General features: G+C 50.1%; 1 protein-coding gene across 5 annotated transcripts in view; it reads right to left on the bottom strand.

Annotated features, from left to right (window-relative positions):
* Positions 1–1,830: 1,830 nt before the first annotated feature.
* Positions 1,831–24,701, bottom strand: part of inpp5e (inositol polyphosphate-5-phosphatase E) — a 46,007-nt gene continuing 23,136 nt past the window's right edge. For all 5 annotated transcript variants that reach the window (XM_038782053.1, XM_038782051.1, XM_038782049.1 and 2 more), the window contains 9 exons: positions 23,131–23,254; positions 16,943–17,037; positions 16,174–16,298; positions 15,948–16,067; positions 11,867–11,974; positions 5,195–5,356; positions 3,893–4,008; positions 2,786–2,922; positions 1,831–2,473 (listed from right to left, as the gene is read on the bottom strand). In XM_038782053.1, the coding sequence (XP_038637981.1) occupies positions 2,347–2,473; positions 2,786–2,922; positions 3,893–4,008; positions 5,195–5,356; positions 11,867–11,974; positions 15,948–16,067; positions 16,174–16,298; positions 16,943–17,037; positions 23,131–23,254 (1,114 nt within the window). In that variant the 3' untranslated portion in view covers positions 1,831–2,346. The remainder of the gene's footprint in view (positions 2,474–2,785; positions 2,923–3,892; positions 4,009–5,194; positions 5,357–11,866; positions 11,975–15,947; positions 16,068–16,173; positions 16,299–16,942; positions 17,038–23,130; positions 23,255–24,701) is intronic.

Genomic DNA, 24,701 nt, shown 5'->3' on the forward strand with positions numbered 1-24,701 from the left:
TTTGAGATCTGTGTGCAATAATTAATTTGGCCCCAATTTTCTGAAGTGTTAATGAATACTGTCAGTTAAGTACCAGATTTCATAGGAAAGCCAATTTTCATACAATCATTCCTGGAGCCTCAACAATTTGCCCAGCTCACCACCCCAGAGCTGACGGCTTCTAATGCCAGTGAGAACACACAGGGGACTAACAGGGTACTGGCATTACCGTCTCTGAATCAGCAGAGGTTCTGCTGCTGCTATGATCTGGTGACAGTGGCTGGCTGGCAACTGTGTGTGAATGTTGGGCGAGCCCAGGATCTGACTGAGATGCCCCACAGAGTTCAATGTCCTGCTCACACTCCTCGTCAAGGCTCACATTTGAAGAATGGTTATGTGGGACCCGTACCCCAGTGAGAGTCAGTGTGTGTGGGACCCGTACCCCAGTGAGAGTCAGTGTGTGTGGGACCCGTACCCCAGTGAGAGTCAGTGTGTGTGGGACCCGTACCCCAGTGAGAGTCAGTGTGTGGGACCCGTACCCCAGTGAGAGTCAGTGTGTGTGGGACCCGTACCCCAGTGAGAGTCAGTGTGTGTGGGTCCCGTACCCCAGTGAGAGTCAGTGTGTGTGGGACCCGTACCCCAGTGAGAGTCAGTGTGTGTGGGACCCGTACCCCAGTGAGAGTCAGTGTGTGTGGGACCCGTACCCCAGTGAGAGTCAGTGTGTGTGGGACCCGTACCCCAGTGAGAGTCAGTGTGTGGGACCCGTACCCCAGTGAGAGTCAGTGTGTGTGGGACCCGTACCCCAGTGAGAGTCAGTGTGTGTGGGTCCCGTACCCCAGTGAGAGTCAGTGTGTGTGGGACCCGTACCCCAGTGAGAGTCAGTGTGTGTGGGACCCGTACCCCAGTGAGAGTCAGTGTGTGTGGGACCCGTACCCCAGTGAGAGTCAGTGTGTGTGTGTGGGACCCGTACCCCAGTGAGGGTCAGTGTGTGTGGGACCCGTACCCCAGTGAGAGTCAGTGTGTGTGGGACCCGTACCCAGTGAGAGTCAGTGTGTGTGGGACCCGTACCCCAGTGAGGGTCAGTGTGTGTGGGACCCGTACCCCAGTGAGAGTCAGTGTGTGTGGGACCCGTACCCCAGTGAGAGTCAGTGTGTGTGGGACCCGTACCCCAGTGAGAGTCAGTGTGTGTGGGACCCGTACCCCAGTGAGAGTCAGTGTGTGTGGGACCCGTACCCCAGTGAGAGTCAGTGTGTGTGGGACCCGTACCCCAGTGAGAGTCAGTGTGTGTGGGACCCGTACCCCAGTGAGAGTCAGTGTGTGTGGGACCCGTACCCCAGTGAGAGTCAGTGTGTGTGGGACCCGTACCCCAGTGAGAGTCAGTGTGTGTGGGACCCGTACCCCAGTGAGAGTCAGTGTGTGTGGGACCCGTACCCCAGTGAGAGTCAGTGTGTGTGGGACCCGTACCCCAGTGAGAGTCAGTGTGTGTGGGACCCGTACCCCAGTGAGAGTCAGTGTGTGTGGGACCCGTACCCCAGTGAGAGTCAGTGTGTGTGGGACCCGTACCCCAGTGAGAGTCAGTGTGTGTGGGACCCGTACCCCAGTGAGAGTCAGTGTGTGTGGGACCCGTACCCCAGTGAGAGTCAGTGTGTGTGGGACCCCTACCCCAGTGAGAGTCAGTGTGTGTGGGACCCCTACCCCAGTGAGAGTCAGTGTGTGTGGGACCCGTACCCCAGTGAGAGTCAGTGTGTGTGGGACCCGTACCCCAGTGAGAGTCAGTGTGTGTGGGACCCCTACCCCAGTGAGAGTCAGTGTGTGTGGGACCCCTACCCCAGTGAGAGTCAGTGTGTGTGGGACCCGTACCCCAGTGAGAGTCAGTGTGTGTGGGACCCGTACCCCAGTGAGAGTCAGTGTGTGTGGGACCCCTACCCCAGTGAGAGTCAGTGTGTGTGGGACCCGTATCCCAGTGAGAGTCAGTCTGTGTGGGACTGTCTTCAGGATGAGGGGCGGGGGGGTAGAATATATTTTAAAGTAATTTTCTTAAAGGTCCAAGTTACTCAATATTGAGGCAGCATGGGGTTTCAATGGTCTTCTATATACTGACTGCTGCAAAACATAATTTAAAAACAAAAAACTATAATAGTGGATTATTGTGCACACTGTTGCTCTTTATAAGTGGGTTACACGGCACCCTTGCTTTCCCACAGTTCCTGTAAAAACACCTTGGCAGGTACCTGCGACTGAGCCAGGAGCCTGGCTCCTGGATGAGGGTTAGACCTGTAATCAGCACCCTCTGTGCCGTCTGTGTCCGGTCCACTGCTGCAGGGATCGGGCAGATTAAGGGAGCTCCCCGTTTATCTCGGAGTTGAATCAGGACACGCTGCAGACCATACTGTTCTTCTGGCTCCAGAAAGCTCTTTTCTGCTCTCTCAGGAATCGTCTTTTTATTCCCTCTTTGTAGATATCTCTGTAAAACTGGCCGGCACACAATGGGATGCTGACGGAGCAAAAAGAGACAGAAATGTAATACACAAACACTCTTTCCCCCTCCCCTTGCTGTTCAGTTCTATTTAATTCACATTCCCCAAAATCCAATGCCTATTTAATTTGTGCAGCCTGCAGTTGGGGTGGCAGACAACCCGGATGTTCCCTGTGTTCTTCAGTCTGAGCTTCTGTTCATGGTCTTTACTGATTGAGGCACCGGACCTTGAACAGAACCATGATCTCAGCATTGCCTTGGGAAGCCCTGGATGCAGCGCAGTAGAATCCCACAGAGTGCTATCAACAGCAGGATAGGGCGATTACTTACTTATCTCTTCCGGGTCGGAGCCTGACTTGAAAGTAGCCGTACACTGGCCTGTGATCTGAGGTTTTGATCGAAGTGCAGCTGCCATACTTGAGCACGAAGATGTCACCTTTCTGCCGGCTCTTGTATATAATGCGGTCCTACAGGATAAGATGGGTAAGTGGTTGGTGTGTTACATGCTTTCTACAGAAACAACATCAAAGCACAGAACGCGTGGCTCAGTGAGGGAGGAGCAGTCGTGCCTCTCAAGTCAGATTATAGATTCACTCCTGGGCCTTGAGCCCATGATCCAGGCTGCCCCTCCTAGTGCGGTACCAAGGGGGTACTGAACTATTGGAGGCACAGCTTTTCAAATGTGCCATTAAAGCAAAGCCCCTCGGGGTTGGATGTTAAAGATCCCACAGAGCTACTGGAAGAAGAACAGCAGAATCTTCCCTCCTGCCCTGCCCTGCCCAGTATTTGTCTCTGTACCAACATCACACAAACAATTGACCTGGTTACTGTTTGAGAAACCTTGCCGGGAGTAGACTGCTGCCTTTCCTATAATTCGCCACATTTCAAATGTACTTCACTGGCTTTGATTTGCTTTTTTGATGTTCTGAGCTTGTTGAAGATGCTTCAACTCTATTGTCCTGCTCTCTCTCCCACTCTGTGAAAGAGCAACCCAATTAGTCCCACTCCAGCCCTCTGCTCCTTCCCCCACTGTCCTGAGAATGTCTCCTTTCCCAGAATTTATCCAATCTCCTTGTGAAAGTTCTGACTGAATCTGCTTCCATTGCCTTTCTAGTCAGCACCTCCCAAATCACAATCTCTGCTGAAATAGAATTGTTTGCTGGTTTGTTTGTCAATTACCTTCAATCCGGCCCCTCTGCTCCCTCCTAACAGTTATTCCTCATTTACACTCGGAAAAATATATTCCTAATTTTGATCAATAAACTTCCTCCTCTTTGCACTAAAAATGGTCCCAGTTAATCCAGCGGCTGCTGGAGATGGTCGGCGGATTAGTAAAACCGTGGAGGATTCCGGATAAAGGAAGACAGATTGGGGAAGAGGCAGATGGAGTAAGACTACGCGGTACCCCGGCAGAATCAAACAATGTCATTTCTTTACCGTGTACGACGGAGTCCTTTTTTTGGCACTGCTATCGTAAACATCGCAGCCAATGTCAAACTTGTAGGTTGGTAGAAAACTTATTTCAGCTTCTTTGAACCCTTTAAAAATGGACCCTGAGGAACAACGGCAAAACCAGTGAGCTGCGGAAAGGTTTAAGTTGGACAGTGTATAAGCAACAATGGGATCTGTAGCCATCAACGCCATTACCTCATCGCACAAATAAAGGACAACCGAGTTACTGGAGAGTGCTGGTTACCCTGGAACCCGTACCCCAGTGAGAGTCAGTGTGGGACCCGGATCCCAGTGAGAGTCAGTGTGGGACCCGGATCCCAGTGAGAGTCAGTGTGGGACCCGGATCCCAGTGAGAGTCAGTGTGTGTGGGACCCGTACCCCAGTGAGAGTCAGTGTGTGTGGGACCCGTACCCCAGTGAGAGTCAGTGAGTGTGGGACCCGTACCCCAGTGAGAGTCAGGGTGTGTGGGACCCGTACCCCAGTGAGAGTCAGTGTGTGTGGGACCCGTACCCCAGTGAGAGTCAGTGTGTGTGGGACCCGTACCCCAGTGACAGTCAGTGTGTGTGGGACCCGTACCCCAGTGACAGTCAGTGTGTGTGGGACCCGTACCCCAGTGAGAGTCAGTGTGTGTGGGACCCGTACCCCAGTGAGAGTCAGTCTGTGTGGGACCCGGATCCCAGTGAGAGTCAGTGTGTGTGGGACCCGTACCCCAGTGAGAGTCAGTGTGTGTGGGACCCGTACCCCAGTGAGAGTCAGTGTGTGTGGGACCCGTACCCCAGTGAGAGTCAGTGTGTGTGGGACCCGTACCCCAGTGAGAGTCAGTGTGTGTGGGACCCGCACCCCAGTGAGAGTCAGTGTGTGTGGGACCCGTACCCCAGTGAGGGTCAGTGTGTGTGGGACCCCAGTGAGGGTCAGTGTGTGGGACCCCAGTGAGAGTCTGTGTGTGGGACCCCAGTGAGAGTCAGTGTGTGGGACCTGTACCCCAGTGAGAGTCAGTGTGTGTGGGACCCGTACCCCAGTGAGAGTCAGTGTGTGTGGGACCCGTACCCCAGTGAGAGTCAGTGTGTGGGACCCGTACCCCAGTGAGAGTCAGTGTGTGTGGGACCCGTACCCCAGTGAGAGTCAGTGTGTGTGGGACCCGTACCCCAGTGAGAGTCAGTGTGTGTGGGACCCGTACCCCAGTGAGAGTCAGTGTGTGTGGGACCCGTACCCCAGTGAGAGTCACTGTGCGTGGGGTACCTTTTTGTGAGGCTGGTTCCCGCCCCACTCCCCCGCACTCATTCTTACCGTCCTGTAGTTTCTTGGTTAACTCATCATAATGCAGAATGGAGCGGAGACTGTCCCCAGCAGTGCTGTCCAGAAGCTCATCAATTACTGCTCGCTTCACATCCAGCCGGAAGTTAAAATCACCAAACCAGAAAACTTCATCAAATCGAGTCGTCACGTCATCTACAGGAAACACACATCAGAAAAATATCCAATTTCATCCCCTCCCACCCTGCGTGTCCATGGAGCAGAGAATTTCTGGGGTGGACTCCGCCATTGAGAAAAGACTTGTTGGGGTACAGTCTGCCATGAAGCAGTGGCTTCTTGGGGTACAGTCTGCCATGAAGCAGTGGCTTCTTGGGGTACAGTCTGCCATGAAGCAGTGGCTTCTTGGGGTACAGTCTGCCATGAAGCAGTGGCTTCTTGGGGTACAGTCTGCTGTGGAGGGCCCAGGGCCACACAGATACTCCAGTGAAACAGTAACAGCATTCTCCATTTATGTCGTTTAAACACAACATTAAACCAAAACCCCATCTGCCCCTCGGGTGGATGTGAATATTCCACAACCAATTTTCCTGGAAAACCAGAGAGTTCTCTGTTGTTACCACATTTTGTGGCTTGCGGGATCTTGCTGAGCACAGTTTCCTGCATGATAATAGTGACTGCACTATTAAATGGACCATGAACGGTGTGACGGTTAACGGAGACTCGTCCTCAAAGTGTACAGGCACTGCCCACCCTCCACCACCGAGATACGGGGGGCACTGCTCACCCTCCACCACCGAGAAACAGGGGGCACTGCCCACCCTCCACCACCGAGACACAGGGGCACTGCCCACCCTCCACCACCGAGACACAGGGGCACTGCCCACCCTCCACCACCGAGACACGGGGGCACTGCCCACCCTCCACCACCGAGATACGGGGGGGCACTGCCCACCCTCCACCAAGACACGGGGGCACTGCCCACCCTCCACCACCGAGACACGGGGGGCACTGCCCACCCTCCACCACCGAGACACGGGGGGCACTGCCCACCCTCCACCACCGAGACACGGGGGGCACTGCCCACCCTCCACCACCGAGACACGGGGGGCACTGCCCACCCTCCACCACCGAGACACAGGGGGCACTGCCCACCCTCCACCACCGAGACACAGGGGCACTGCCCACCCTCCACCACCGAGACACAGGGGCACTGCCCACCCTCCACCACCGAGACACGGGGGGCACTGCCCACCCTCCACCACCGAGACACAGGGGGCACTGCCCACCCTCCACCACCGAGACACAGGGGCACTGCCCACCCTCCACCACCGAGACACAGGGGCACTGCCCACCCTCCACCACCGAGACACAGGGGCACTGCCCACCCTCCACCACCGAGACACAGGGGCACTGCCCACCCTCCACCACCGAGATACGGGGGGCACTGCCCACCCTCCACCACCGAGACACAGGGGGGACAATCTGTGAAGCCGCAGGACATTGCTACGGTGCTAAATGAATATTTCTCATCGGTCTTCACTCAGGAGAAGGAGGACAGAATTCAGGAAATAGGACTGCCAAGACCTTGAGCAGATTGACATAGTAAGTGACGAGTTATTGGAGGCTTTGATAGGTTTAAAAATAGACAAATCCCCGGGCCCAGACGAATTGCATTGCAGGCTGCCGTGGGAGACGAGGCAGGAAATTGCAGGGGCTCTGGTGCAAGTTTTTAATTCCACTCTGGCCCAGGGGGAGTGCCAGAGGATTGGAGGACGGCTAATGTTGTTCCGCTTTTCAAGAAGGGCGATAGAGATAATCCAGGGATTTACAGACCCGTGAGTCTCATGTCAGTGGTAGGAAACTATTGGACAAAGTTCTGAAGGAGAGAATTAATTTCTACTTGAAGGCAGCATGGCTTTGTCATCTCCCTCCCGATGTCGGGGACCCAGATTCGATCCCGGCCCTGGGTCACTGTCCGTGTGGAGTTTGCACATTCCCGTGTCTGTGTGGGTCTCACTCCCACAACCCAAACATGTGCAGGGTAGGTGGATTGGCCACGCTAAATTGCCCCTTAATTGGAAAAAGAATTGGGTACTCTAAATTTAAGAAAAAGCATAGCTTTGTCAGAGGGAGGCCATGCCTAACACATTTGATAGAATTGTTTTGATGAGGTGACAGAGTGTGTAGATGAAGGGAGTGCAGTCGATATAGTTTATATGGATTTTAGCAAAGCCTTTGACAAGGTGCCACATTGGAGACTGATTGAGACGGTTGAAGCACACAGAATTCAAGGAAGCTTGTGGAGATGGATCAGGAACTGGCTCAGTAACAGGACACAGAGGGTGGTGGGAGAGGCTGTTTGTTACACAGGAGGCCGGTGTCCGGCGGTGTACCACGGGGATCAGTGCTGGGCATCTTATTGATTGTTATTTATATAAATGATATAGGTGGGAATGTGAGGGGAATGATGAGTATGTTTGCAGATGACACAAGATTGGTAGGGTAGTGGGCAGCACGGTGGCACAGTGGTTAGCATTGCTGCCTACGGCGCTGAGGACCTGTCCGTGTGGAGTTTGCACATTCTCCCCGTGTCTGCGTGGGTTTCGCCCCCACAGCCCAAAGATGTGCAGGGTAGGTGGATTGGCCACGCTAAATTGCCCCTTAATTGGAAAAAATAATTGGGTACTCTATTTAAAAAAAAGATTGGTTGGGGGTAGTTAGTGAGATGGGCAGAGCAGTGCCAGATGGTATCTAACCCTGATAAGTGCCAGGTGATGAACTCTGGAAGAAGAAACAGGACAAGGGAGGATGTAATGAACGGCAGGACACTGGGATGCTCCGAGGAACAGATGGATCTTGGGGAACTTGTTCACAGATCCCTAAAGGCAGCAGAGCAGGTGATTATCACAGTTAAGAAGGGACATGGGCCACTTGCCTTTATCAGTCATGGCGGTTATGATGGAGCTGTACAGAACGGTGGTTAGATCACAGCTGGAGTACTGGGTACAGTTCTGGTCACCTCACTATCGGAAGGATGTGATTGCACTGGAGGGGGTGCAGAGGAGATTCACCAGGATGTTGCCTGGGATGGAGCGTCTGAGCTATAAGGAGAGACCGGATAGGCTGGGAATGTTTTCTTTAGAGCAGAGAAGGCTGAAGGGGGTGTGATTGAGGGGATTGGTTGAGGGGTCAGGCAAAAGGGGGCATAGATTTCAGGCAAGGGGCAGGAGATTCCAAGTGGATTTGAGAAAAATAAACTTTACTCAGAAGGTGGTGAGAATCTGGAATACACTGCCTGGGAAGGTAGTGGAGGCTGGATAACTCAACGTTTAAAAAGTATGTGGATGAGCGCTTGACACCATCACATTCAAGGATATCGAACGTGCTGGTAAATGGGATTAGTATAGTATAGTATTAGTATTAGTATAGTATTAGTATATTAGTGGGTAAGTGGGATTAGTGCGGGATTAGGGGTAGTTATTGTCTTTGTAGATTCGATGGGCCGTTTCTGTGCTGTGTAACTCTATGACTCTGTTGATGATCCTATTCTCCATGTCTGAGCTTTTACAGGAAGGGGGAGATTTGCAATCTGGGTCAGAGACCCTGCTCACAAAAGCACCTCTCAACTATCAGCAGCTATCCAATCACAGGCGGCAGCACGTGGAGCCCTATCCATACACACACACAATCCAATGGAATCTCTTCAACCCTACCACAGCTCTGTGCTCCTTGAATTCTGGCCCCTCGTGCACCCCCAATTGTAATTGTTGCACTATTGATGTCTGTGCCTTCAGCGGCCCGAGTCTGACACAGCACAGTGGGTAGCACTGTTGCTTCACAGCGCCAGGGTCCCAGGTTCGATTCCCGGCTTGGGTCACTGTCTGTGAGGAGTCTGCACGTTCTCCCCGTGTCTGCCTGGGTTTCCTCCGGGTGCTCCGGTTTCCTCCCCCAGTTCAAAGATGTGCTGTTAGGTGAATTGGACATTCTGAATTCTCCCTCTGTGTACCCGAACAGTAATTTCATTGCAGTGTTAATATAAGCCTACTTGTGACAATAAAGATTATTATTAAACCTCTCTGCCCCTCTCTCTCTCTCTCTCCTTTCAAATGCTCCTCAAACCATCTCTTTGATCCAGCTTTTGGTCACCTATACTAACATCTCCCTTAAGTCGCTCTGGGTGAAATTTTGTCTGATTTGTGTTCCTGTGAAGCGCATAAGATGTTTTACTCTGCGAATGGTGCTACATAAATGCAAATTGTTGAAAGATCATAGAGCTACCTGAATCCAGTCCTCTCTCTGACCTCCGATTATAGAACATAGAACAGTACAGCACAGAACAGGCCCTTCGGCCCTCGATGTTGTGCCGAGCATTGTCCGAAACCAAGATCAAGCTATCCCACTCCCTGTTATTCTGGTGTGCTCCATGTGCCTATCCAATAACCATATCCTAAAGTGTCCGACTCCACTATCACAGCAGGCAGTCCATTCCACACCCTAACTACTCTGAGTAAAGTAAGAAGTCTTACAACACCAGGTTAAAGTCCAACAGGTTTGATTCAAACACGAGCTTTCGGAGCGGTGAATGGCAAGGTATGTTCCAGAAACATTTATACAGTATAGACAAAGTCAGAGATGCTGGACAATGCTTGGAATGCAGGCATTTGCAGGTAATCAAATCATTGCAGATCCAGGGAGAGGGATAATCACAGGTTAAAGAGGTGTGAATTGTCTCAAGCCAGAACAGTTGGTAGGGTTTTGCAAGTCCAATTGGTTATTGCCAAGGTCATCCCCACACCCCCACTACTGGCCTTCAAACAACCGCGCAACCTCAAACAAACCATTGTTTGCAGCAAATTACCCAGCCTTCAGAACAGCGACCACAACACCACACAACCCTGCCAGGGCAATCTCTGCAAGACGTGCCAGATCATCGACTCGGATCCCACCATTACAGAGAACACCACCCACCAGGTACGCGGTACATACTCGTGCGACTCGGCCAACGTTGTCTACCTCATACGCTGCAGGAAAGGATGCCCCGAAGCGTGGTACATTGGCGAGACCATGCAGACACTGCAGCAACGAATGAACGGGCATCGTGCAACAATCACCAGGCAGGAATGTTCCCTTCCAGTCGGGGAACACTTCAGCAGTCAAGGGCATTCAGCCTCTGATCCCCGGGTAAGCGTTCTCCAAGGCGGCCTTCAGGACGCGCGACAACGCAGAATCGCCGAGCAGAAACTTATAGCTAAATTCCACACGCATGAGTGCGGCCTCAACCGGGACCTTGGATTCATGTCACATTACATTCACCCCCCACCATCTGGCCTGGGCTTGCAAAACCCTACCAACTGTTCGGGCTTGAGACAATTTACACCTCTTTAACCTGTGATTATCCCTCTCCCTGGATCTGCAATGATTTGATTACCCGCTAATGCTCGCATCCCAAGCATTGTCTGGCATCTCTGACTTCGTCTATATAAATGTTTCTGGAACATACCTCGCCATTCACCTGAGGAAGGAGCTGTGCTCCGAAAGCTCGTGTTTGAATCAAACCTGTTGGACTTTAACCTGGTGTTGTAAGACTTCTTACTGTGCTCACCCCAGTCCAACGCCGGCATCTCCACACTCTGAGTAAAGACTCTATCTCCTACCCTGAATCTTATAGTTATGCCCCCTTGTAACAGCTACATCCACCCGAGGAAATAGTCTCTGAACGTCCACTCTATCTATCCCCCTCATCATCTTATAAACCTCTATTAAGTCGCCTCTCACCCTCCTCCGCCCCAAAGAGAAAAGCCCTAGCTCCCTCAACCTTTCCTTATAAGACCTATCCTGCAAACCAGGCAGCATCCTGGTAAATCTCCTTTGCACCCTTTCCAATGCTTCCACATCCTATAATGAAGTGACCAGAACTGCACACAATACTCCAAAATGTGGTCTCACCAGGGTCATGTACAGTTGCAGCGTAACCCTGCGGCTCTTAAACCCAAGCCCCCTGTTAATAAACGCTAACACACTATAGGCCTTCTTCACGGCTCTATCCACTTGAGTGGCAACCTTCAGAGATCTGTGGACATGAACTCCAAGATCTCTCTGTTCCTCCACATTCCTCAGAACCCTGCCGTTGACCCTGTAATCCGCATTCAAATTTTTTCTACCAAAATAAATAGGGAGCTAGGTAGAACACAGACAGAGTTAGAGTTGGAAAGGGAGACACATGCTCCGGAGCACATTTCATGTTTATATATCCTTAGTGAGCTCAAAACACTTGACCCATCATCTATTAACGGGGGTTTTAACAGACTGGAGAGGTTACACCCTCAGGAACAGGCAGGGAGCTTGGGTGGGGGAGGGAGCATTTTCATTATACAGCAGTTTGCTGCGGTAGACAGAGATGTTTCCGTTGGTGGGGGAGACCAGGACTTCGGTATTACAATAATCACAAATAAATCCAATCGGGAATTCAGGAGAAACATTTTTAACCAGAGTGTTGAGAATGTGGTTGAGATGTTTATTTTAGAGGTTTGGAAGCTGGATCAACACGGGATGGAAAACAAAATGAAAGGATATGGTGAAGGCCTGAGATGAATTAGGATGAGAAGAGGCCAGTGTGGACTGGTTGGACTGAGTTCTGTACATTCTCTACAATTCGAAGCTCAGGCAGCAGAATCTGTCCATGGCGTCTGGCTCCTGGGTACTCACAGGGGTCAGATCGGTAGATGTTGGTGTCAGGGACAACTCGTGGCAGTCCCAGGGCTTCTATTGTTTTATTGTAGTCCAGCATTCGCTCATAAACCTTGCCTTGTCCAGCTGAACGAGAGAGAGAGAAAGTTGAAAGTGAGACCTGCTTATTCCACATCACCGTTCGGTCAACGCAAACTCAATATCTTCCCCAGGTATTGGGGAACTTTAACAGACTTTCTTACAGCATGAAGGATTTTGAAAAAGTGCACGTGGCATCACTATTTTCTTAGGTGTTCTCTAAAGCTCGGTGTGCAGTCCTCTCGACTCAGCCCCAGAATCAGAATGTTGTGGGTTTGAGTCACACTCTAGAGATTTGAGCATATTATCTACATGGGTCAGTACTGAGGGAGTGCTGCACTGTCAGAGGGTCAGTACTGAGGGAGCGCTGCACTGTCAGAGGGTCAGTACTGAGGGAGTGCTGCACTGTCAGAGGGTCAGTACTGAGGGAGTGCCGCACTGTCAGAGGGTCAGTACTGAGGGAGTGCCGCACTGTCAGAGGGTCAGTACTGAGGGAGTGCCGCACTTTCAGAGGGTCAGTACTGAGGGAGTGCCGCACTGTCAGAGGGTCAGTACTGAGGGAGTGCTGCACTGTCAGAGGGTCAGTACTGAGAGAGTGCTGCACTGTCAGAGGGTCAATACTGAGACAGTGCCGCACTGTCAGAGGGTCAATACTGAGGGAGCGCTGCACTGTCAGAGGGCCAGTGCTGAGGGAGTGCTGCACTGTCAGAGGGTCAGTGCTGAGGGAGTGCCGCACTGTCAGAGGGTCAGTACTGAGGGAGAGCTGCACTGTCAGAGGGTCAGTACTGAGGGAGCGCAGCACTGTCAGAGGGTCAGTACTGAGGGAATGCTGCAATGTCAGAGGGTCAGTACTGAGGGAGTGCTGCACTGTCAGAGAGTCAGTACTGAGGGAGTGCCGCACTGTCAGAGGGTCAGTACTGAGACAGTGCCGCACTGTCAGAGGGTCAGTACTGAGGGAGCGCTGCACTGTCAGAGGGTCAGTACTGAGGGAGTGCCGCACTGTCAGAGGGTCAGTACTGAGAGAGTGCTGCACTGTCAGAGGGTCAGTACTGAGACAGTGCCGCACTGTCAGAGGGTCAGTACTGAGGGAGCGCTGCACTGTCAGAGGGTCAGTACTGAGGGAGTGCCGCACTGTCAGAGGGTCAGTACTGAGGGAGTGCCGCACTGTCAGAGGGTCAGTACTGAGGGAGTGCCGCACTGTCAGAGGGTCAGTACTGAGAGAGTGCTGCACTGTCAGAGGGTCAGTACTGAGACAGTGCCGCACTGTCAGAGGGTCAATACTGAGGGAGCGCTGCACTGTCAGAGTGTCAGTACTGAAGGAGTGCCGCACTGTCGGAGGGTCAGTACTGAGGGAGAGCCGCACTGTCAGACGGTCAGTACTGAGGGAGTGCCGCACTGTCGGAGGGTCAGTACTGAGGGAGTGCCGCACTGTCAGAGGGTCAGTACTGAGGGAGTGCTGCACTGTCAGAGGGTCAGTACTGAGGGAGTGCTGCACTGTCGGAGGGTCAGTACTGAGGGAGTGCCGCACTGTCAGAGGGTCAGTACTGAGGGAGCGCCGCACTGTCAGAGGGTCAGTACTGAGGGAGTGCCGCACTGTCAGAGGGTCAGTACTGAGGGAGTGCCGCACTGTCAGAGGGTCAGTACTGAGGGAGTGCTGCACTGTCAGAGGGTCAGTACTGAGGGAGTGCCGCACTGTCAGAGGGTCAGTACTGAGGGAGTGCCGCACTGTCAGAGGGTCAGTACTGAGGGAGTGCCGCACTGTCAGAGGGTCAGTACTGAGGGAGTGCCGCACTGTCAGGAGGACTATACTTCAGATGAAGTTTAAAACTGAGGCCCCACCTGCTCTTAGTTGGAAGTAAATAATGAAATGGCCATTATTACAAAAAGCTGCGAGGGTAATCCTGCCAGCGTTCTTGGCCAATATTGATCTGTGACTAAAGGAATGATCACTGTGCAGAATGAGGTATTTGGCCTTCCATGTCTGCGCTGGCTGTGGAAAGGAGCAATTTACCCTGTGCCATTCCACTCCCAGCTCCCCATCGTCCGGCATGTTTTGCCGTTTCAAATAATAATCCAATTGCTGCCTGTGGCCTTGATTGAATCTGACTCCATCATGCACTGAGGCAGCACATTCCAGATTCTAACCACTTGTTGGGTGAGAAAGGTTTTCTGCATGGCCACATTGATTCTCTTGCCAGTTAAACAAGATCTGTTGCTTCTTGTTCTGGATCCTTCCACCAATAGTTTCTCCCCATCTACTCTGCCCAGTTCCTTCGTGATTTTGAACTTCTTTATCAAATCTCCTCTCCTCCTCCTCCTCTTCAATGAAAAGATGATGTGGAGATGCCGGCGTTGGACTGGGCTGAGCACAGTAAGAAGTCTTACAACATCAGGTTAAAGTCCAACAGGTTTGTTGCAAACACTAGCTTTTGGAGCACTGCTCCTTCCTCAGGTGAATGAAGAGGTATGTTCCAGAAACATTTATATAGACGAAGTCAGAGATGCCAGACGATGCTTGGAATGTGAGCATTAGCGGGTAATCAAATTACAGATCCAGAGATAGGGGGTAATCCGAGGTTAAAGAGGTGTGAATTGTCTCAAACCAGGACAGTTGGTAGGATTTCGCAAGCCCAGGCCAGATGGTGGGGGGTGAATGTAATGCGACATGAATCCAAGATCCCGGTTGAGGCCGCACTCATGCGTGCGGAACTTAGCTATAAGTTTTTGCTCGGCAATTCTGCGTTGTCGCGTGTCCTGAAGACCGCCTTGGAGAACGCTTACCCGGAGATCAGAGGCTGAATGCCCTTGACTGCTGAAGTGTTCCCCGACTGGAAGGGAACATTCCTGCCTGGCGATTGTCGCACGATGCCCTTTCATTCGTTGTCGCAGCGTCTGCATGGTCTCGCCAATGTACCACGCTTCGGGACATCCTTTCCTGCAGCGTATGAGGTCGACTACATTGGTCGAGTCGCACGAGTATGTGCTGCATACCTGGTGGGTGGTGTTTCCATGTGTAATGGATTATACACCATTACACGTGGAAACACCACCCACCAGGTACATGGCACATATTCATGCGACTTGACCAATGTATATCTCATACATCGCCAGGCAGGAATGTTCCCTTCCAGTCGGGGAACACTTCAGCAGTCAAGGGCATTCAGCCTCTGATCTCCGGGTAAGCGTTCTCCAAGGCGGTCTTCAGGACACGCGACAACGCAGAATTGCCGAGCAAAAACTTATAGCCAAGTTCCGCACACATGAGTACGGCCTCAACCGGGACCTGGGATTCATGTCGCATTACATTCATCCCCCACTATCTGGCCTGGGCTTGCGAAATCCCACCAACTGTCTTGGCTTGAGACAATTCACACCTCTTTAACCTGGGATTACCCCCTGTCTCTGGATCTGTAATGATTTGATTACCCGCAAATGCTCGCATTCCAAGCATTGTCTGGCATCTCTGACTTTGTCTATATAAATGTTTCTGGAACATACCTCTCCATTCACCTGAGGAAGGAGCAGTGCTCCGAAAGCTCGAGTTTGAAACAAACCTGTTGGACTTTAACCTGGTGTTGTAAGACTTCTTACTGTGTTCAAGGAAAAGAGTCCGATTTCTCCAATCTCTCCACATGACTGAAATTCTTCATCCCTGGAACCATTTTCTCAATGACTTCACCAATACAGATGGTCACCGCAGTTTGTGGGATCTTGCTGTGCACACTCCGTTGCTGTATTCCCTGCATTACAACAGTGAGTACACTTCAAAAAGTGTTTAGTTGCCTGGGATATTATACCAGGCACTATATAAATGCAAGTCTGTCTTTCAAGTTAAGACTGTGAAGAGGAGCCATCAACCTCTGACTCAAAGATCTACCTCAGCCTCTGGTCATCTTTAGAAAAGCATTCTTTCAACACACAATCCTTGTGCCACCTCACTCTTCTCTCTAACTCTCTGCGTGGTGAGGCTAACCCTCAGCCGGTGATCACAATCATGAGAAAATGAGTGTGGAAAACTCACAGGTAAAATGTGAAGAAATGAAGAGGAAGGATGTCCCAAAAAACGTGAACGAGATCCCTACAGCTCCCTTGGTCTTGATTTGGGACACGATACGAGTTGTCACCGTCGCTTGTTCCACCTCTGAGGGAGGGAGGGACACAAAGCAGATTCAGTAAACCCGCAGAGCCAACAATCGCCACTTATTGGCCAGCTCCTGGGACTGGCCTGTGATGCCACAGCAACCCACCTGAGCAGAACCAGATGAGGTCTCTCCTGATGAACAGAGAGAGCTGCAGGACTCCGTGTGCTGCGGAATACATCAACACAAAGTGAGGCCCGAGGGTCTCCTGCAGCCGGATCTCCCACTCTCTCCTGCACAAACACAAAGCACAGCGGCAGGTCATTCTGGGTGCGGCCCTGGAACACAGCAGCTGAAAGTCAAGAAAGCTGGAAGCCAGCTGGGAGTACAATCCGCTTGCTGCTCAGTGAGGCAAACCACTGAGAAGGAATCCCCCCCCATCCAGGGCCAGCTGAGTTTGATCCCACCCCCGGAAATCTGTTCAAACCGCTCGCCCTGGCCACTCGGCTGTGGGTTGAGAGACGGGTCCAGTCAGTCACTGCCCCCATGGCTGGGGCCGGGGCTGTTTTAATCAGGGCTGTGGGAAGGGGGTATGGTTGTTGACCCTATCCAGTGACTGATGCTGGACGGTGTACATGGGTGATCAGCAGATTGTGGGAGGAAGAAAATACAGAGGGAGTGAGACAGACAGAAAACCGAATCCTCACCTCTTCTAATTAGTGGCCACAGGATATTTCCCATCTGTGTGCAAGTGCAGGCAGTCACCGGTCACCGTCACACTGTCTGCTATCACAGATCAAGGATGCGTACTTGGTTGGAAATCTAAGAGCCCCAAAGAGTGCACACTAGGGAAGGAAGGGGAGGGTTTGTGGGTGAAAGGGAAGAAATGAGAAGCAGCCAGATATTCAGTTTATTTCTGATATGGAGGTCCTGTTACCTGTCTGGGATTCCTTCCTGAGTACCAATGACATACAAGTCCTGGATGTATTGAGAGTCACAGGGCAGGAGGAGGTCGTCCAGTTTATCCGGGAGCTGTGGTAGGAGAGTAGATGCAGAACCGGTTACAACAAGCTGAGTTCTGAAGCAAAATCTGATCTGATCAAACCACTGAGGTAATCTTGCACAGGCTCAATGCTGACGTCTCTAATGATGGGCTGGTGAGGAATTACAAACAGGGAGAAAATCCCAGATTCCACTCAGGCCACATGAATCGAGTCAATTAATCTGGGTTGAAGCAGGAGTAGGCAATAACTTGCATTTCTATAGAGCCCTTCATGAAATGTCCAAAAGTGCTTCACAGCCAATTAAATACTTGTTGATGTACTTTCTCATGTAATGTCCACACACCTGTTTCAACTCAGATTCAGGCTGTAAAGCAGGGCTCAATGGCAACCACTCAGCAGCAGGAAGGTTACTATTCCCAGACTCCGGAACGCTAGCTGCGTTACTAATCCCAGACTCCGGAAAGTTAGCTGGGTTACTAATCCCAGACTCCGGAAAGTTAGCTGCGTTACTAATCCCAGACTCTGGAAAGTTAGCTGCATTACTAATCCCAGACTCCGGAAAGTTAGCTGCATTACTAATCCCAGACTCCGGAACGCTAGCTGCGTTACTAATCCCAGACTCCGGAAAGTTAGCTGGGTTACTAATCACAGACTCCGGAAAGTTAGCTGCATTACTAATCCCAGACTCCGGAAAGTTAGCTCCATTACTAATCCCAGACTTCGGAAAGTTATCTCTGTCACTAAACCCAGACTCCGGAAAGTTAGCTGCGTTACTAATCCCAGACTCCGGAAAGTTAGCTACGTTACTAATCCCAGACTTCAGAAAGTTAGCTGCATTACTAATCCAAAACTTTGGAAAGTTAGCTCTGTCACTAATCCCAGACTTCGGAAAGTTATCTCTGTCACTAAACCCAGACTCCGGAAAGTTAGCTGCGTTACTAATCCCAGACTCTAGAAAGTTCGCTGCGTTACTAATCCCAGACTTCGGAAAGTTAGCTGCGTTACTAATCCCAGACTCTGGAAAGTTTGCTGCATTACTAATCCCAGACTTTGGAAAGTTAGCTGTGTTACTAATCCCAGACTCTGGAAAGTTCGCTGGGTTACTAATCCCAGACTCCGGAAAGTTAGCCGCGTTACTAATCCCAGACTCCGGAAAGTTAGCTGCATTACTAATCCCAGACTCCGGAACGCTAGCTGCGTTACTAATTCCAGACTCTGGAAAGTTAGCTGCATTACTAATCCCAGACTCCGGAAAGTTAGCTGTGTTACTAATCCCAGACTCTGGAAAGTTAGCTGGGTTACTAATCCCAGACTCCGGAAAGTTAGCTGCATTACTAATCCCAGACTCCGGAACGCTAGCTGCGTTACTAATTCCAGACTCTGGAAAGTTAGCTGCATTACTAATCCCAGACTCCGGAAAGTTAGCTGGGTTACTAATCCCAGACTCCGGAAAGTTAGCTGCATTACTAATCCCAGACTCCGGAACGCTAGCTGCGTTACTAATCCCAGACTCCGGAAAGTTAGCTGGGTTACTAATCACAGACTCCGGAAAGTTAGCTGCATTACTAATCCCAGACTCCGGAAAGTTAGCTGCATTACTAATCCCAGACTCCGGAAAGTTCGCTGCGTTACTAATCCCAGACTCCGGAAAGTTAGCTACGTTACTAATCCCAGACTTCAGAAAGTTAGCTGCATTACTAATCCCAGACTCCGGAAAGTTAGCTGGGTTACTAATCCCAGACTCCGGAAAGTTAGCTGCATTACTAATCCCAGACTCCGGAACGCTAGCTGCGTTACTAATCCCAGACTCCGGAAAGTTAGCTGGGTTACTAATCACAGACTCCGGAAAGTTAGCTGCATTACTAATCCCAGACTCCGGAAAGTTAGCTGCATTACTAATCCCAGACTCCGGAAAGTTCGCTGCGTTACTAATCCCAGACTCCGGAAAGTTAGCTACGTTACTAATCCCAGACTTCAGAAAGTTAGCTGCATTACTAATCCCAGACTCCGGAAAGTTAGCTGGGTTACTAATCCCAGACTCCGGAAAGTTAGCTGCATTACTAATCCCAGACTCCGGAACGCTAGCTGCGTTACTAATCCCAGACTCCGGAAAGTTAGCTGGGTTACTAATCACAGACTCCGGAAAGTTAGCTGCATTACTAATCCCAGACTCCGGAAAGTTAGCTGCATTACTAATCCCAGACTCCGGAAAGTTCGCTGCGTTACTAATCCCAGACTCCGGAAAGTTAGCTACGTTACTAATCCCAGACTTCAGAAAGTTAGCTGCATTACTAATCCAAAACTTTGGAAAGTTAGCTCTGTCACTAATCCCAGACTTCGGAAAGTTATCTCTGTCACTAAACCCAGACTCCGGAAAGTTAACTGCGTTACTAATCCCAGACTCTAGAAAGTTCGCTGCGTTACTAATCCCAGACTTCGGAAAGTTAGCTGCGTTACTAATCCCAGACTCTGGAAAGTTTGCTGCATTACTAATCCCAGACTTCGGAAAGTTAGCTGTGTTACTAATCCCAGACTCTGGAAATTTCGCTGCGTTACTAATCCCAGATGTTGGAAAGTTAGCTGCGTTACTAATCCCAGACTTCGGAACGCTAGCTGCGTTACTAATCCCAGACTCTGGAAAGTTCGCTGCGTTACTAATCCCAGACTCTGGAAAGTTAGCTGCGTTACTAATCCCACACTCTGGAAAATTAGCTAAATTACCAATCCCAGACCCCGGAACGCTAGCTGCCTCACTAATCCCAGACTCCGGAAAATTAGCTAAATTACTAATCCCAGACTCCGGAACGCTAGCTGCGTTACTAATCCCAGACTCTGGAAAATTAGCTAAATTACTAATCCCAGACTCCGGAAAGTTAGCTGCGTTACTAATCGCAGACTCCGGAAAATTAGCTAAATTACTAATCCCAGACTCCGGAAAGTTAGCTGCATTACTGATCCCAGACTCCAGAAAGTTAGCTAAATTACTAATCCCAGACTCCGGAACGCTAGCTGCGTTACTAATCTCAGACTCCGGAATGCTAGCTGCGTTACTAATCCCAGACTCTGGAAAGTTAGCTAAATTACTAATCCCAGACTCCGGAACGCTAGCTGCATTACTAATCTCAGACTCCGGAAAGTTAGCTGCATTACTAAACCCAGACTCCGGAAAGTTAGATGCGTTACTAATCCCAGACTCCGGAAAGTTAGCTAAATTACTAATCCCAGACTTCAGAAAGTTAGCTGCATTACTAATCCCAAATTTTGGAAAGATAGCTCTGTCACTAATCCCAGACTTCGGAAAGTTATCTCTGTCACTAACCCAAGACTCCGGAAAGTTAGCTGAGTTACTAATCCCAGACTTCAGAAAGTTAGCTGCGTTACTAATCCCAGACTTCGGAAAGTTATCTCTGTCACTAACCCAAGACTCCGGAAAGTTAGCTGAGTTACTAATCCCAGACTCTGGAAAGTTCGCTGCGTTACTAATCCCAGACTTCAGAAAGTTAGCTGCGTTACTAATCCCAGACTTCAGAAAGTTAGCTGCGTCACTATTCCCAGACTCTGGAAAGTTCGCTGCATTACTAATCCCAGACTTCGGAAAGTTAGCTGGGTTACTAATCCCAGACTCCGGAAAGTTAGCTGCATTACTAATCCCAGACTCCGGAACGCTAGCTGCGTTACTAATCCCAGACTCCGGAAAGTTAGCTGGGTTACTAATCACAGACTCCGGAAAGTTAGCTGCATTACTAATCCCAGACTCCGGAAAGTTAGCTGCATTACTAATCACAGACTCCGGAAAGTTAGCTGCATTACTAATCCCAGACTCCGGAAAGTTCGCTGCGTTACTAATCCCAGACTCCGGAAAGTTAGCTACGTTACTAATCCCAGACTTCAGAAAGTTAGCTGCATTACTAATCCAAAACTTTGGAAAGTTAGCTCTGTCACTAATCCCAGACTCCGGAAAGTTAACTGCGTTACTAATCCCAGACTCTAGAAAGTTCGCTGCGTTACTAATCCCAGACTTCGGAAAGTTAGCTGCGTTACTAATCCCAGACTCTGGAAAGTTTGCTGCATTACTAATCCCAGACTTCGGAAAGTTAGCTGTGTTACTAATCCCAGACTCTGGAAATTTCGCTGCGTTACTAATCCCAGATGTTGGAAAGTTAGCTGCGTTACTAATCCCAGACTTCGGAACGCTAGCTGCGTTACTAATCCCAGACTCTGGAAAGTTCGCTGCGTTACTAATCCCAGACTCTGGAAAGTTAGCTGCGTTACTAATCCCACACTCTGGAAAATTAGCTAAATTACCAATCCCAGACCCCGGAACGCTAGCTGCCTCACTAATCCCAGACTCCGGAAAATTAGCTAAATTACTAATCCCAGACTCCGGAACGCTAGCTGCGTTACTAATCCCAGACTCTGGAAAATTAGCTAAATTACTAATCCCAGACTCCGGAAAGTTAGCTGCGTTACTAATCGCAGACTCCGGAAAATTAGCTAAATTACTAATCCCAGACTCCGGAAAGTTAGCTGCATTACTGATCCCAGACTCCAGAAAGTTAGCTAAATTACTAATCCCAGACTCCGGAACGCTAGCTGCGTTACTAATCTCAGACTCCGGAATGCTAGCTGCGTTACTAATCCCAGACTCTGGAAAGTTAGCTAAATTACTAATCCCAGACTCCGGAACGCTAGCTGCATTACTAATCTCAGACTCCGGAAAGTTAGCTGCATTACTAAACCCAGACTCCGGAAAGTTAGATGCGTTACTAATCCCAGACTCCGGAAAGTTAGCTAAATTACTAATCCCAGACTTCAGAAAGTTAGCTGCATTACTAATCCCAAATTTTGGAAAGATAGCTCTGTCACTAATCCCAGACTTCGGAAAGTTATCTCTGTCACTAACCCAAGACTCCGGAAAGTTAGCTGAGTTACTAATCCCAGACTTCAGAAAGTTAGCTGCGTTACTAATCCCAGACTTCGGAAAGTTATCTCTGTTCTTAACCCAAGACTCCGGAAAGTTAGCTGAGTTACTAATCCCAGACTCTGGAAAGTTCGCTGCGTTACTAATCCCAGACTTCAGAAAGTTAGCTGCGTTACTAATCCCAGACTTCAGAAAGTTAGCTGCGTCACTATTCCCAGACTCTGGAAAGTTCGCTGCATTACTAATCCCAGACTTCGGAAAGTTTGCTGCGTTACTAATCCCAGACTTCGGAAAGTTAGCTGCGTTACTAATCCCAGACTTCAGAAAGTTAGCTGCGTTACTAATCCCACACTCTGGAAAGTTAGCTAAATTACCAATCCCAGACTCTGGAACGCTAGCTGCGTTACTAATGCCAGACTCCGGAAAATTAGCTAAATTACTAATCCCAGACTCCGGAACGCTAGCTGCGTTACTAATCCCAGACTCCGGAAAGTTAGCTAAATTACTAATCCCAGACTCTGGAAAGTTAGCTCCATTACTAATCCCAGACTCTGGAAAGTTAGCTAAATTACTAATCCCAGACTCCGGAACGCTAGCTGCGTTACTAATCCCAGACTCCGGAACGCTAGCTGCGTTACTAATCCCAGACTCCGGAACGCTAGCTGCGTCACTAATCCCAAACTCCGGAAAATTAGCTAAATTACTAATCACAGACGCCGGAAAGTTAGCTGCATTACTAATCACAGACTCCGGAAAGTTAGCTGCGTTACTAATCCCAGACTCTGGAAAACTAGCTTAATTACTAATCACAGACTCCGGAACGTTAGCTGCGTTACTAATCCCAGACTCCGGAACGCTAGCTGCGTTACTAATCCCAGACTCTGGAAAACTAGCTTAATTACTAATCACAGACTCCGGAAAGTTAGCTGCGTCACTAATCCCAAACTCCGAGGAGCCACGGTCAAGCTCAGCCACAGGCGAGACCAGCACAGACTCGAGTTCAGACCAGGGTGGTGATGTTACCCATACAGCTCAGCGACTCCGCACCTTGATGGCTGCGATACTGGTGAGGACAGAGCGACCTCATGACACAGCCCACACCTCCACTCAGCTCAGTGGCCAGTCTTATCACTGTTCTGTGTTATGGGAACACGTCCAGGTGAAGATACCTATTCCTGGAAGGTCTCAGCACTTACTCACCTTCTGGCCTTGCATGTTCCAGGTGGTGATAAATACTCGGACTCTCCGATCTGGGAAATAACGATCCAATTCACTGGCTCCCAATAGAGCTCCACTGGCTAGGAGACTCCCCTCCAGATAACTCCTGTAGAGACACAGATACGTTTTAAAGTCCAGACATGGCACCATGATTGCTGAAGCTTCTTTTGTCTCACTATTTGAGCTCTCCTGCTTCCCTCAGCTCCTGTAACTCTAGTCTACACATCCCTTCTCCTTTAAAAGACTTCCCAGACTTCAATCACCCTCGCACACCCGTGACCCATCAGCCCAATAAATACAGCTCCTTACTTCCCTCAATCGTCCTCTCATTCTGCAGCTGGGAAAATATTAAATCTACATTTAGCATCATGCAGGGCAGCACGGTGGTGCAGTGGTTAGCACTGCTGCCTCACGGCGCTGAGGACCTGGATTCAATCCCGGCCCCGGGTCACTGTCCGTGTGGAATTTGCACAGATCGTTGCAGGGGCTGGTTTAGCACACTGGGCTAAATCACTGGCTTTTAAAGCAGACTAGCAGCACGGTTCAATTCCTGTACCAGCCTCCCCGAACAGGCGCCGGAATGTGGCGACTAGGGGCTTTTCACAGTAACTTAATTGAAGCCTACTAGTGACAATAAGCGATTTTCATTTTTCATTTCGCATTCTCCCCGTGTTTGCGTGGATCTCACACCAACAACCCAAAGATGTGCAGAGTAGGTGGATTGGCCATGCTAAATTGCCCCTTAATTAGAAAAAATAATTGTGAACTCTAAATTTATCAAAAAAAAGAATCATGTAGTCACATCCAATTTAGCTTAGTGTCCTGCAGTGTGAGAGTAACTACCCATTTTAAACATCTCACTGTAGGAATGGAATCAAAGAATGGGCAGTCACCTCGCATACCATAGAATTCTTATAGTGTAGGAGGAGGCCATTCGACCCATCGAGTCTGCACCGATCCTTTGAAAGAGCACCCTACCGAGGCCCACTCCCCTATCTCCGTAACCCAATCTAATCTGCACATCTTGCGGATTAAGGGACAATTTAGCACAGCCAATCCACCTAACCTGCACATCGTTGGACGATGGGGGAGGAAATCGGAGGAAACCCATGCAGACGCGGGGAGGAAGTGCAAACTCCACACAGTAACTCAAGGCCAGAATTGAACCTGGGTCCCTGGGGCTGTGAGGTAGCAGTGCTAACCACTGTGCCACCGCAGACAGTCTCAGGAAGAACAGTAGTACAAGGCCCAAGACAAGAGAACTTCCATGCTGTCTGTGTCTGTCAACACTCCATAATCGTCAGAGACAAGTGGATGTTTAGGTAAAAAGTTCAGGGTAGCAAGTATAGTGGATGGCGCAGTGGTTAGCACTGCTGCGTCAGCGCTGAGGACCCGAGTTCGATCCCGGCCCTGGTTGACTGTCCGTGTTCTCCCCGTGTCTGTGGGTCTCACCCCCACAAACCAAAGATATACAAGGTAGGTGGATTGGTCACGTTAAATTGCCCCTTAATTGGGAAAAACAATTGGGTACTCTAAATGTATAAACAAAAGGG

Source organism: Scyliorhinus canicula, chromosome 21 (genome assembly GCF_902713615.1).
Source record: "Scyliorhinus canicula chromosome 21, sScyCan1.1, whole genome shotgun sequence".
In the NCBI taxonomy this organism is placed as follows: Eukaryota; Metazoa; Chordata; class Chondrichthyes; order Carcharhiniformes; family Scyliorhinidae; genus Scyliorhinus; species Scyliorhinus canicula.